Source organism: Oenanthe melanoleuca, chromosome 7, assembly GCF_029582105.1.
Source record: "Oenanthe melanoleuca isolate GR-GAL-2019-014 chromosome 7, OMel1.0, whole genome shotgun sequence".
Lineage (NCBI taxonomy): Eukaryota > Metazoa > Chordata > Aves > Passeriformes > Muscicapidae > Oenanthe > Oenanthe melanoleuca.
The window spans coordinates 30,618,183-30,632,666 of NC_079341.1; the positions used below are offsets into that span (position 1 = coordinate 30,618,183).

Sequence of the window (14,484 nt, forward strand, 5' to 3'; positions counted from 1 at the left end):
TTTTTTGTCAAATATTGCACTATTCTCCCCGCTATGTCATTCATTCCAGTATGCCAGATTAGTTGACCTTTTTTAATTATATGTGTTGTTTGAGTTCGGGTGTTTTTTTAATTTTTATTTTTACCAAAGTAAAGAGGCTCATAGAACAATAGAAGAGCCCAGGATGGAAAGAACCTCCAAGTGTCATCTGCTCCAACCTTTCATGGGAAAGGGGAGCCTAGATGAGATTCTCTAGCACCCTGTCCAATTCTATCTTGAAAACTTCCCACAATGAGGACTCTGCCACATCCCTGGGGAGGTTGTTCCAGTGATTGATTGTTCTCACTGTAAAAACTTCCTTTCTGCTATCAAGATTACTTGCCTTATTCACAGAAAACATTTTGATCATTTCAGCTGAGCTACAGCATTTGTCATGCAAACATGACAAAAAGAACTGGAAAAAATTCATTTTATGAACCACTAGGATTTGTATTCATATTCTTGAGATAGAAGCTCTATTCTCACATTTGCAAAGCTGCCATCTAAACAAGCTTCAGTTCCTCAGCCAGTTCTCTCACAATGCTGTAAATAAAAGACAATACTTCTTATTTCTACGTGTATTCTGGTTATCCTAAAAGAGTTGGTTTACTCTATTTTAATTCTGCATTTCCTTGATTGTTAAGATTCTTACCACGTTATATTTTCACAAGAGAAATGAGATTCCCACCATGGATTAATAGTGGAACAGTTTCCCAGAGAGGCTGTGGAGCCTTCATCCTTGGAAATTTTGGAGACCTGGCTGGGCAAAGTTTTGAGTGACCCATTCTGACCTTACAGCTCACTCTACTCTGAGCAAGAACCTGTGCCAGAGACCTCCTGAGGCCCCTTCCAGCCTGCATTATCCTGTGATCCTATTAATTTTTAGTCACAAAATCTTTAACTCTGCAGGCTCTGTCAAGATCTTTCAGTACTAATGACTCCTAATAGCCCACAGAAAAGGAAATGTTAAAATCTCTGCAGGCAGTTTTCACCACTGAAGTGGTAAAAAATATTACTTTGCAAGGAACTTCACATTAAAATGAGCTGCAGGCCAATAAGAGCAATATGAGCTCTAAGCCCAGGAGTAATGTGAACTTCTTCAGCAAAGCTGAGAAAATCAGTTTTATGATGGATACAGAATTTAATCTCTGAGTACACCCACCAATAAAACCTCTAGAGCGAAAGTAAGAAAAAAATTATTAAAGTAATTATTTTAATAAAAACTGTAAAAGTGCTAAATCCTGTTTCCCAATGATTAGAAGGGATTTTAGTATTAGTGGCTGACAGAGTGAATATCACATATAGAATCATTCAGGGGAAGTCACAACATGGAAGGCAATTGTCCAGGAGGTTTTTGCTGTCAGAAGTTAGGAAAACATTTTTGAGCATGAAGTATTCATTCACTTTCTAATTCGGTATCTATACTTTTTTCCTCAATTATCTTCTATGTCTAACCACATGAGAGGAACCCTTTACTATCTCTTTGCCTTGCTGGTACTCTTTTTCATTCTTCCTTCCCAAAACCAAACACAAATTACATTCTGTGACTGCTTGTTCATTAATAACTTGGAACTGGCAAAAACCTGCACCACATTTCCTCTAGATGAGAAGCTGTCAGCCTGTTTAAACACAACTAGGACTGCTTTCATTTAACACTGGTACCATGGCAGCTCTCATAGCCTACTGTAAGTAGCCAAGTGTAAAATGCCAGTTACAGCCAGGCCAGGATTTCTCAAGAGCAGTCAAAACTGAATGTTGGAATCCAAAGCATAAGAATTTGGGAGGAAAAGGTTCAAATCTGCTCACCAAAAAATTATTTTCTGAAGGCAAATCAGTGGGATCTGCCTGATAGAGATGATGAGAAGCACAGTAGAGAAAATCTGCTGTCAGACAAGTGAGGAATAGGAAGCATTGAGGAAGGACCACTGCTGCCATGAAAGAAGGGTGTGTAAAGAAGCAGAGGGGATCCCCAAGAAGCTGTGCTGGGGTTGTCTGTCAGCACAGCAACAGCACCCCTGCACACAGCCCAGACACAGCAGGGCCAGGTGACAGCAACAGCGCTATTTTGGGGACTGCACCTCTGTGGCAGGAAGGGCCTGTCCAGTACACAGCACACAGCTCTGCTGCTCTTTGCTCTAAATAGAGGCGTCCAAATTACAGTGCAGCTGTTCACTAGCATTTGCTGCTGTTCTGCAACATTGCTGAGACCATTGCAGTCACATTTTTCATGAGAACTCAACAACTGTAGCATCTGCCTCTTAAACTCATTAAAGATTATCTCTAAAAAGAACTAGCCACTGTGACATATTATGGTAATACACAGGCAAAAGATGCAATATCAGCCTCAGTCTTGAGATTCCTGCTTATTTGTCATGTTCTACTGCAAATCTAAAGCTTCCTTGTGTCCAATTAGGCAGTTATATTATCTACTGGTGTAGCTTATCTATTATCAGATGTAGCTCCTGAAGAGGTTTTGGACACCAAACTGTACAGAAACACAGCTGTTCAGAGTATTTACACCTGCCTGGTGCTGGGTGAGGAGGGAATAGAGTCAATTTAAGACACATTTTAAAAGGAACAAAGTGGGCTTGCTGTTCATCACACATGTGCTATAATCCACCCCCAAGTGCAGGATCCAAATCAGCATCATTACAGTTACTCCTTTTTTCTCATCATAAAAAAACATAAGCCCTAACTAGGTTACACAATAAAGAGAATATAAGTAATAGTCCAAATCACCACAAAATCAATTTTTCAATATTGTATTAGAAAAGTGTGCTGTGCTTGCATGTGGTCTAACTTCTGGAAAGACATGGAGGGGAAATGCTGTTTATGTCTGAGACTCAGATCAGCTCTGCTAGGGAACCATTTCATGCTGAAAGTGTTACAGGCCTTCTAGAACTTTTATTATACCTTAGGATTTCAACCAGTTGCTGCAGAACAGGGTATTTACGTACTTTAACATCATGCAGCTGAACTGGAGCAACAGTTCCTTAAATAATTTGATACTCCAGGTATGGAATATCTGCCAGAAAAAAAAGATCACATAAATTTCTACAACTGGGGGAGTTTGAAAACTCTCATGACCTATTTTGTAGTTCCTAGGTCTGCACAGACTCTGCAGCTGCCTTGGAATACACCTGCCTTAAACCACCCTCCTGGCTCCAGCACTGCTCCTCCACTTGCAGCAGATGATCAGAGACTCTGCCATTCTCCTGAACCTGGAAATTAAAGCCTTTTGAGAACTTCTAGAATGTTCATTTTTATGGTGATCATCAAATTCCAGCACGGGAAGCATCACACCCCTGATTTTACATACATAGGCCTATGTGTAAATACCAGGCAACACATACAAATACTGCTCAATCAACTACCAGTCAAGTAAAAGTAAAGGCTTCCATAGGTTTTGGATCTAGCTCCAGTAAAATCATTGCCAAGTCTACAGATGCCACAGTTTTTGAAACAGATTTTAGGATATATAAATATATACATTTCCTATTTAATATAACTTGTATTGCAATGAATTTTTTGGGTGTGCATACACAACCATAGGCATACATGCATTTCTGTCGGGGTAAGAGCAAAGTTTGTGATTGATTTATTTTTGTCTGAATATGGGATAATGAATTTATGGAGAAATTATGATATTTATTAAGTCAGCCTAATGAAGTACCACTGAAACTTGTATCTAGCACTGTACCTAGATGTAGAACTTTGGCCAAATATTTCAGAAGAAAGAATGGCTTAGAAGTTTTCAGTGTGGCTAAGGAGAAACAATACTTCTTCTCCTATAAAGAAGATATCTAATCCCAGGTGAGCACTCCCTTTGAAAACTCTTGACTGTTCCTCATTCTGTGGAGAGACATGAAAATGTGGTGTGAGAGGAAACTCCTTGTGGCTCAGAGCCACTCATGAGCTGCAGAGGTAGGTTCTGAGCTGTTTGCTGTTTGCAGCTCCATGCATTTGACATTTTTCCAGATCACTTAGGTATTCCATTCACTCATCACAAAAGAGCTTTGCCTCCAGCCACAGAGGTTTGCCCTGAACTGTGGGTAGGTGTAGATTTTGCCATCTGTGCTTTGAGAATCTTTCATATGTATGGTATAGATAAAATTATCCACGGTTTTTTCAAAGTGACTGGTATGTTGGGTCTGAACCCAGAGGATTATTTTCATTCAACACTGCCTAAATAGACAGTGCTCATTTAGCTGGGTTAACCAGTGCAGCAGAGCCAATCTGCACATGAAAGTTTAAATACAATAGAAATACTGAAAATGTAGGTGGTTTTATTTAATTCTGTGAACCAAGAGAGAATATGCACTGAAACCATACAGATCAATATGCTTTCTTTTAGAGTCAGAGGAAGACAGAAGAGCCAGACCTAACTTTGCAGTATGACAGTCATAAAAGGTGGATTCTAATTCTTTCAAGCTTTGAGTGCAAAAGTAGGCTACGTCACAATCCCCATATGCCTAATTGTAATGCACATATATTCAGTATAACTTCTGCAAGGCTCCCCATCACCAGATACCAGGGTAAATATTCCCAAGTGGTGTCATCTGAACATGACCAAGAGAGAAAAAAGGGTTACAATTACTTTGGAAAGAGAGGCTCTCTCTGTCTAGGGTCTCACCACATTTTCTCATGTGATTGCTCATGTCATTTCTGATGAGGAGCAGTCAAATATCTTTCTTAGAGATTGCTTTTAGCTGAAGCTAAATTAGAAATTCTTGGATTAAGCTCTTACAGTTGTGTTCTGAATGTCAATGGATATAAGAATACCACTTCTTCTTCCCCATTATTTAGGAACCTATTAGAAAGCAAATCCCCAGAACAGGCATTCTTCATGTAGCAGATGGACTCAGCATCCTGAAGGTATCAAATCCACAGCCACAGCTGAGGTGTGGAGATGAAAGTTAAGTTACAGGCACATAGCAAAGCATTTAGGCAATGTCTGATTGCAAAATGACTGTTTTCTTCTGGCAAAAAGCTTTCTCAGAAGCAGGTGGAGGTATGAAAGATATCTGCATCCATGTCTACCACACTGTAGATTTTAATTCCTGTAATTTTAATATTACTGCTCATGTTTCAGACAAAATCTCCACCAATATATTTCAAAAAAAGGACATATCTCGATTCATTATGTATTATGTCACGTCAACATAGAGCACCACAAGTGTGTTTAAAATAATAATCCATGATACAATTTAATTTTCTTACTAGGTAATGAAGGAATGCGTAGCTAGATTCTGAAATACATAATCAAAAAACCTAAGTAAATAAACAAACAAAACCACAACACTAAAACAGTGAATGAAATGTAAGAAATGTGTGTTTTCTGCTCTTGCCATAATCCAGAATGTTCATTATGAGTCAGGATCCCTATTTACTCTGGCACTGGGTTAGGAAAGATGTTGACAGACTGATTCCTGGGAAACACAGAATTTAACTTGATGCCATCAACAAAATAATATATAGCAAACACCAGCTGCAACTGTCAAGAATCATGGGTTTAAATTTGCTGTACAGAGTTTTGCAATAAAAAAAAGAGTAGCCAAAAATCTCAGAATCAGTGGATCCCACAGGCATAGGCAGGTACTGGGTCCTATACTGCATTGCAGAAAAGCAAGATCTTTCCAACCAACTGTGCTGAGAATGCTCTGGATTTTAAAGCTTTTCCACAAGGCTGTGAACATGTAGTTTGTTATTCTGTTTTTCCAAACCTTCCTTTTCTGGTGGTATTTATTCACTTTCTCCTGAGACACGTTCCTGCACTCCAACCAAGTCCTTCACTCATGAATTTAACAAAAGCTAAAAGCTGCCCTTGGCTGTATAGCCAGTGACTTGTTCAACATCTCATGAGACATTTCTCCAGTCTTCTATTAAGAAATTTCTTCTACAGCTTATTTACTGAGTTTATTTAAGCAGATGAAAAACCACTGTTGCCAAACCAGTGTCAATAAAGTTCTTCCTTCAACAGATTTATATTTGCTTCAGCAACCCAATAAGCTACCAAGCTGCTAAAGCTTTACTAAACAGCAGAATATTCAAGGCATTTGTAAACTGGTTTTGGAGAGCAGCCAGGGGGACCATTCACATTGCTTTGCACATCTTAAATGCCTCAGTCAATTTCAGTTGTAAATTTTCATCTTTAGTGGAGATTTCAAATTATTTCTCCAGTTATTTCAGCACTCTTTTCTTGCTTTAATTCCTTGATCATTGCTTTTTGATGACTTGTTCAGCACCTTTACATTTCCTGCATGTTAATTTACAACCTAGCAGATCACACTGAGTACTCATGAACTATGCATGTACTCTGACTCTCTTCCCAGATATCTGTAGTCCTTCCCAACTCTTGCATTGCCTCAAGACCTACAATTCTTTCAAGGACCCTTCTAAAAAGCATCAAATATTCATCCCACTCTCACATACTCTTTCATTAATGAGCCAGAAAGGCAGAGTCAAGCAGTGGCTCAGGACCTACAATCTTGCAGTGGTTTAATTCTGATCTTGGTGAACATTTTAGCCTCAGCTTTTATTTCATGAAATGAAATAAAAGCAGTCTGAGCAGCAGCAGGAAGGGTGACAGAGCCCTAGAAGTGGCAGTAAAGGACTCTGGAACAAAAGGAATTTCCTCATCAATCTTCCCAGTCAAAGCAAAGAGATTTGAGACAGCTTAACCTGGAGAATCAACAAATGCTTACAGGACTGGTGCCACTGCCAGGAGTTCAGTCTCTTCTGAGCTGTATGTTATGGTTGACACCCTGGAGGGAAGGGATGAACCAAAGGGATGAACACTGGAAAAGTAGCTTCTCATCTCACCCCAGAAAACAAGAGAAATCAAATGATCTAATAAAAATGAAATGCATTAAATGTAGTTCAACTCGGCAGGACACATTTGCATGATGGTTTCAGCACTCCAGTTCCTCCTGAAGTCAAATGGAAATGCTTTGGTTCCTCCTAGCAGAACTTGGCACAGCAGCACTTCTGTACTCTTAGGAGTGCCAGCCCATCAAATGCTGCAGCTCCAACTGCCATATGGCCACAGCTGAAGCAAGACTACGCATTTCTTTTACATCTTAGCATTTTATTCTCAGTATTTAATTCATAGCACATCATGAGTCAGGCTGTATTCTCTGTGCCTTTCCTGGGGGTGTGTTTTTCAGTCTATCTTTATGTTCTCTCTCAATGACGTCCAAGAGCTAGGACTGAATCTAATGCTGCCTTTCCATGAGAGGCTTTACACTGATTTTAAAAGATTTTGGATCAATCTCTTGCTGTCAAATTTATGAAAGAGGAAGTTTTATAAATTTGCAAAACACAATTAGTTGACAATTTCACTTGGTTTTTGCCAAAGAGCTAAGGATTTTTTTCAGATATGTTAGGATACACAGAAAAAAATGTAATATTTAAATCAATAAAAGACAGATCTATAAATAAAGAACTAAACTGAAGCTACTCTGGCACACCTTACTCTGTAAACAGACCCCTGCACTAAGGCAGAATATGGCCAGGCACACAAAAACAGGAATGACACACAGCACAACCTGCGCACCCACACAAGTTTGCACCACAGAGTCCAGGAGTCAGAGGGAGGAGGCCCACAGAAAATGGAATTGTGACAGACCAGGTGGAGTTAGAGGCAGATATGATACAAAGATTATTCATCAGCTGAGCAAGCAGCCAGCAGGCGTCATTGCAACATTCTCCCAGTGTCGAGGAGGAAAAATAATTACATGCAGTGTTTCAAGCTGGAGATTGATCAAACACAACAGGAAATTAGAAATGTGCTTCCCTCAAAAATCTGACACAGTAAGAGTTGCCTCAAACACACAACCCTCTCACCAGCTCTTTGCTGTCAGTACTGGGGTGGTTCTCCTGTCAGCTCTGGAAACAGAGGGATAACTCAGTGATTCATATTCCCAGCATATGGGCACATTCTTTCACTTGATACTGAACTCATTGTGCAACTCTAGCTGTGTCCAACCAGTGGGCATGGCAAGTAATTCACTGACTTAATTCAGCCTTATGTAAAGCAGAGGGATTGTATGAAAGCAAATTAAAAATGAGCATAAAAAACAGGAAAATATGTTTACTATTTTGTCTGTTCACTTTACTGGGTTCGCCATAGGGGTATATTGAGTCTTCTTTTGTATTGGGATTTATTTTCTCTTTTAAATACTTTACAAGGTTCACTTGAAAAAGCTCAACAGAAGGAGATTTCAAAAATATGTTAATTGAACATTGACAGGAATCTCTGTGGACACTCACAAAAGCAAGATACTAAGAAAATATCTGTTAAAATCTCCAAATCTGTGCAGGAAGACTAATTTTAATCACATTTTTCTGAATTTGTTTTTATGAATCAATGCCACATCAGTCTTTTATGGCCTTTTATTCCAAACTGTTCTGTATGGAGCCCTGACAGAAAGCAACACACAGCCCTTACAAGCTGTTGCATGAGCCTGAGTTAAGGCATGTAAGAATACTGTTTACTTTTTCTTAGTTTTTAGAAAAAGATTGTGAAGATGTGATTGAGACCCTCCAGTGTGGCTTTTTGTTGTTGGTTTCCTGTGGGGTTTTCTTTTGATCCTACCAGTTATGCAATGTTCAGTTTCATCAAACTGCCCTTAATTAAAGGGAAATCATTACATGTGTTTCAGAACAAAACCTACCTCATCCCCCTTTATTGTAGAATTGCAGTCCATTCGAGGGGACAGGTGAACTATTTTCCAGACAGATGGGATGCTGCCAGCAATGGTAGTACAGAGAAAAACCAAAAACAGCAAATGTACTGCAATTGTCCACCTAGACGTCCAAAATTTCAGTAGGAATTTTAAATCTTCTTTATGTACTAGTTGGAAAAATTCTTGAGTCAATCTCCACCTGATCTTCTCAGCTACTATATGAATCACCCATAGAAATGCTCACAACGATGCAGAACAAGTCCCACTGTGATCAATACTGCACTGCATATGTAAAGACTTTTTTTTCCTCCATAAGATATTTACAGCAAGCATTAAATATGAAAAATATTGTTTGCAAAGTAAGAACAAAGAAGACATGCATGACTGCGATATTCCTAAAGTGTTTCATATTCAAATTTTTTAAGAAAAGTACAAATATAATACACGCATCAATTTCAAAAAACATACTCGAGTAAGAATAATTCAGTAAGATGCAAAATTAAAGATTTAGCAATCTATTACAGATTGCAAATACAGTTCATTTGATACAGGTGCTGCAAGGAAAAACAAATTCCAAAGGCCTAACCATTGTTATGCTGACTAAAAAGAAACTGAAAAATCACAATCACAGGGAGGTTTGCTAAGGAGAGGCTGTGTGTTCAGGAGCAAGCAGTGAGCTGGCAGAAGGGAAGAATACTTGCTGATGTGACAAAATGTTTTTGTCAAAGCTCTGGAGCCTCCCAGCTTGACAACAAAAGCACTGCAAGCCCTCCCAGAGGCAGAAGGAATTGGGTGTACTCACATGTACTCCCTGTGTGCAGAGTGCACGGCGGCTGCGTTGCTGTAACGCCACAAAACTATCGCTGACGACAAAACATCCAGGGTGGCATCAAACTGAAAGAGATACAGAGTCAATTGTTTTGTGGGCCATTAAATGTGCCCTGCACTAAGAGCAGTGCATTTACCATCCTGCTGCACAGGCACAAAGCAGCTTCAAACAAATCACTTTAATGAAAGCAGGATTTACATTTATTGAATTGATCTTCACATTTTCGCCATGTGTTATTGCACAGTGATACACTTCAGAGCTCAGAAAGTCAATCAAGGGATTTAAAAAATTTGAATTTTTAATCTATCACCTGTGAAGAAGTTAAGAACAAAACAAACATCACAGTCTGCCACTGTAACGCTCCAACAGCTAAAATACTAACACAATTCTAATGCAAAGACTGTAAAGAAACAAGGGTAGAATAATGCCTGTCAAGCATTTATTTTCCCTGCAGTCACTAATTTCCTAGCTTTTGTTTCCAACCAAGAAAATATTAACTTTTTCCCCAAAATCCCACCCAGATTTCATGCTATATGAATTTATTATTCTGTATCATCAGCAAAATTGCCATGTTTGTATTCCCAATTAATGCAGATGAGGTGTCAGGAACACCGAAAACCAGACTTGTCCCACTGTAAGAACTTTCATTCTCATGTCAAACTTCCTACAGAGTCAATCTGACCTTCAAAATTGAAAGCTAAAGATAAATTATTTGATATGAGTCATTGCTTGTCATTAGGAATTTTTTTGCTCTGCCACTAATGCAGAAAGTCATGGCAAGGACTGGAGAGGAAAGCTGTCGTTCCAAAGTCAATAGCAGTCTTACCATCAGCTTCAATGGGAAAACTTCAGAAGGGAATTTCAGAATTTGGCTCAAGTTCAACAACAAAACTGATTTTTAATTGAGAGATTTTGTATAAGATTTTGTATCTGGTGGATAATCTATCAACATAATCATCTATCAACAATAAGGTAAAGCATGGGTATTAACTCCAGGATAGGACTTAATGGGCAGAAATTGAAAAAGTATAATTAGAGTACCTTTGCCACCCTTTCCAATGCTTGACTTTAACAATATTTTTTTCTAATCCATTATTGACTTTGCACACCTTTCCATGAATTTACCATAAGAAAAAAAAAAAATGCAGTATTTCATGTTCAGAATAAGCTCTAGGAAAATAAAAAAAAAAAAAGAGTAGATAATATTTCAATTGTATCTCTACTTACAGCAAATCCAAAGGATGATGCACTGTATCTCATTACGGAGACAGCTGAAGGAAAGAAAATATTATTTAGAATTATTTTAAACTTTCTTTGGACTTTTTTCCTCTTTTTCTGTTGTTCAAAAGCTAGAAAACCAGTTTTAACACATGGATTTATTTTCACCCAATTCCCACTAGAACAGCCTGACCCAACACTTTAAAAATGTGTACAAAAAGACCTTGTGCCACGGGAAACGGTTAGAACACTCCAGAGGTTTCTTCCTAAACTCTTATGGGGGAGATTGAGCAGCATTCAGAAAGTCTGCTCATGAAACAAGCTGTGTTTTGAAACCACAATATCAAACTCTCAAGAACATAACACATTTTAAAGTGGTCCTTGCTGCAGCCAGGAGTTTTGGGCCACCTGAACTGGATGACAGAAAACTGCACAGGACCACTGAGATTTCTTGAGTGCCATCTTTTCAGCAAAAAGCCCAAGGGTGACTCACACAGCCCCAAGAAATGCTTCAGATCCCATCATTTCAGTGGCTTACAACAGAAAAATATCAGTAGGAAAATATTTGACCAATGCTGGTTTTGACCACATAGTACCTTCTAAAAAATAGCCAAGATTAAAAATGAGCTAATACCTAGAGAAAACCACAATTTTTTATATTTTATTCTTCACATTCTAGTTTTATCACCTCAGTTTCCAATTCTAGGGAGGCCTGTGCCAGAACAAATACTTCAACAGCCCAGAGGAATACCAGGGAAGAAGCAGGGGCAGTGGAAAAGGAGTCTCCTGGAGATGGGAATTCACCAAATGCAGCTTTTAGACTCACAGCAACCCCAGCCAAGCTCTCAGGCACTGAACAGCTCCACCCTTCTTGCTGTGTTTTGTGAAGGACCATCTGAACCTCTGCCTCCTGAATAAACTCAGAGAACTCCAGCTCCAGTATTAAGAGGGCTTGAAACAAAGCCTGAAAGAATTTATTTGACTACTCTTATATGAGCTGATATCAGCTAACTTAATAAGAACACATTTTTGTAGGAAAAACACTCAAATAAACCAAAAAACAGACTCATCAATGTCTTTGTCAATCTTAGGCTGACAAACACAATATCTAATTCTCAGTGTTCATTAGAGCAGCTTGGCAGAACAGAGACTATAATTTGACTGTTCTTTTGAGTAACAGCAAGCTGAAGTTCTGTGGCACTAATCTGGAGAAACAGAAATTAAATTCTCGGGGAAAAAAAACCCTTTTGTTATGGATCTAAGACCTAGGTGTGATCACAAGCACACCAGAGGTCACAAATATTTGGACTTCAATCATTGCATTTGGCAAAAACACCAAGAAAAGTCATCAAGGCTCCTCTCCAGGCTCCAATTTTCTCAAAGTTGAAAAGTATTGAAACAGTGCAGATTTACATCTCCCTCTCATCTTTAAACCATGATTTCCCGCTCTTCATTCCCTAGATAAAAAAAGAAGCCATATTTCTTGGTCAGACTTGCCAGTGACCTGCAAATTTCAACACTTCACTGCATAATAATAGATTGCCTATCAAATTTTCATTGTCTGCCTCCTTAGAGACACATAGTTTCAAAATCTGCAGAAGTTGCAAAAAAAATGTGGGGATTCACAGGTACATACAAACTTGCAATGTTCCTGTCATTGCTGCTTCCATATGATACAGTTCAAAGCAACACTTTTACTCCTAGTTCTATTTCCAGCCTACCCCTCTAGTGGAATTAACTCCTCAGTTTTTCTAAATTGTCAGTTTACTTCCCAAATCAGATCCAGACTTTAAACAAACTAACTTTATGGTTCCCTTGAAAATGAATATGCAATTTCTCTGGTGATGAACTGCATACAGATAGCCACACCTTAAGGATGCTAGAGAGGACATATTTGGTATATTTAAAGCACAGGGAATTCAGTATGAGAACTATTTTTATTTTATGTATTCTATCACAGCAGTAACACACAATCTGTTTGTCCTGAGCTATCTAAAACAGCAATGAAAAACAAGTATTAACTAACAGTGTCACAACTCTGCTCAAACCTTTTTGCTAATTAGTGAATATGACTAGGACTGGCATCCTACAACACTAACTTTTAGTGGTAGAAGGCCATAATAAAGGTAATAAAGACCTTTTAAGCACTGGAAAGATGTATTTCTATATTATTTATTTACACACTGTTTTTCTAATGGAATAAACAACACATTTCTTTTTCTTTCAGAGTCAAATAACAATGTTAGAGCACTTTCAGCCCTGACTTAAGCACATTAATGCTTCTAGCTGGCAAGTACAGTCATAAAGCTCCCCAGTAAGTCATCCCAGCTTAAACAGGATGTTTGTCCACAAATCCAGGCTCTGTGGCAGTGAAAGCAGCTCTAATATTGGATCACAGGGTATCAGCCAACACAGGCTGCAACAGGCCAGCCACATCCACTGAAAACAACTGGTTCCCACTCCAGACACTGAAGCTGAAAGGACTCTTGGGGAAGTATTTCTTAGCAGTCAAGCATCTAAGAGCAATGAGAAAAGGAATAATTGTGGTCCTGATGCCTCCAGTATCACTGCTGGGCTCCAGGAGAGATGTAGGGCACTGCAGGGATGGGCCAGGGAGCTTCTGCTGATCCCTCACCTTCCCTCTTCTCAAAGTGCATTTTCAGCTACTCCCAAATGGAAATAAAAAACCCCAGAGATTCCTAGTCTCCATACTGAGCCAGAATAATGTGGAAAACAATGACGAAATAACAGAGCAGGCAGCTTAAAACCACTGTGATGCCACATTCAGCAGCTACACTGCCATGACAGTGGGAGCCTGCTTTTAGCTGTTTTATTGGCTAAACTGGACATCATTTTATTACCTCTACAATAAAACAGATAATCCTAATGCATTTTCCTGACATTTGTAAACAGAACTTGCAAGCAGTCAGAAACTAAAAATAGAGCCAGCAGAGTAAGCAACAAATCTTTTGCTGAATCCATCTGCACAGCAATATCAGTTTGTGAAGTCTGCTGGCCTACAGGTCAGGTTTTGCCTGAATTCCTTCACCCCTTTCAAAGTTACTTCAAATTTTTAAAAAAACTGCCTATATCCCACATGTTCTACCCTCAACAGAATAAGGGTTTTACTCATTTCATGTGCCTCAGAAAGAAATCATGTAACCAGGGCCTTAACTCCACGAAATAGTTCCAATTTAACTTTCCAGATATCTAGTCTGCCACCAGCCTTTGTCAGGTTTAATTCAGCTCAAATTTATTCCAGGGGTGAGGACCCTGCAGTTATCCTTGGACTGTCATTTCCTCCCCTGTGTTGGGAGATCTCCTTTTGTACAAAGCTAGGAGACAGGAAATAATATAGAAAATTAACTCTGACTCCAGGTCTTTCAAAAAAATTTGGGATGAGTTTGACTACAAATGAGAGACTGTATAAAAAACTTCTCCTCCACCTGTCATAAAAAAATCTCCTCTTACCTACTCAGGATGGGAAAAATTCTTTTTAGGCAGCTCCTCTAGATGGAACAATCACTGCATCAGGTTTGCTTTGAAATTAGTCTTTCTGAAAGACAAGCTTGAATGTCAGCACATAAAGCACCAAGGCTTCAAAAGCACATGACCTGGACTTGGCAGAAATCAGACAATTTGAACACTGCTGAAAGTGGTGGGTTTATGTCTCTATATTTTACCATGCAGATCTTGCAGGTTGTACAGTCACGAGCAAGAGGAACTGGAGTT

At 38.9% G+C, this 14,484-nt stretch overlaps 1 protein-coding gene across 2 annotated transcripts in view; it reads right to left on the reverse strand.

The window, feature by feature from the left end:
- The window catches only part of TMEM163 (transmembrane protein 163), an 87,936-nt gene that overhangs the window by 25,779 nt on the left and 47,673 nt on the right, over positions 1-14,484 (reverse strand). For both annotated transcript variants that reach the window (XM_056496022.1, XM_056496023.1), the window contains 2 exons: positions 10,762-10,805; positions 9,508-9,599 (listed from right to left, as the gene is read on the reverse strand). In XM_056496022.1, the coding sequence (XP_056351997.1) occupies positions 9,508-9,599; positions 10,762-10,805 (136 nt within the window). The remainder of the gene's footprint in view (positions 1-9,507; positions 9,600-10,761; positions 10,806-14,484) is intronic.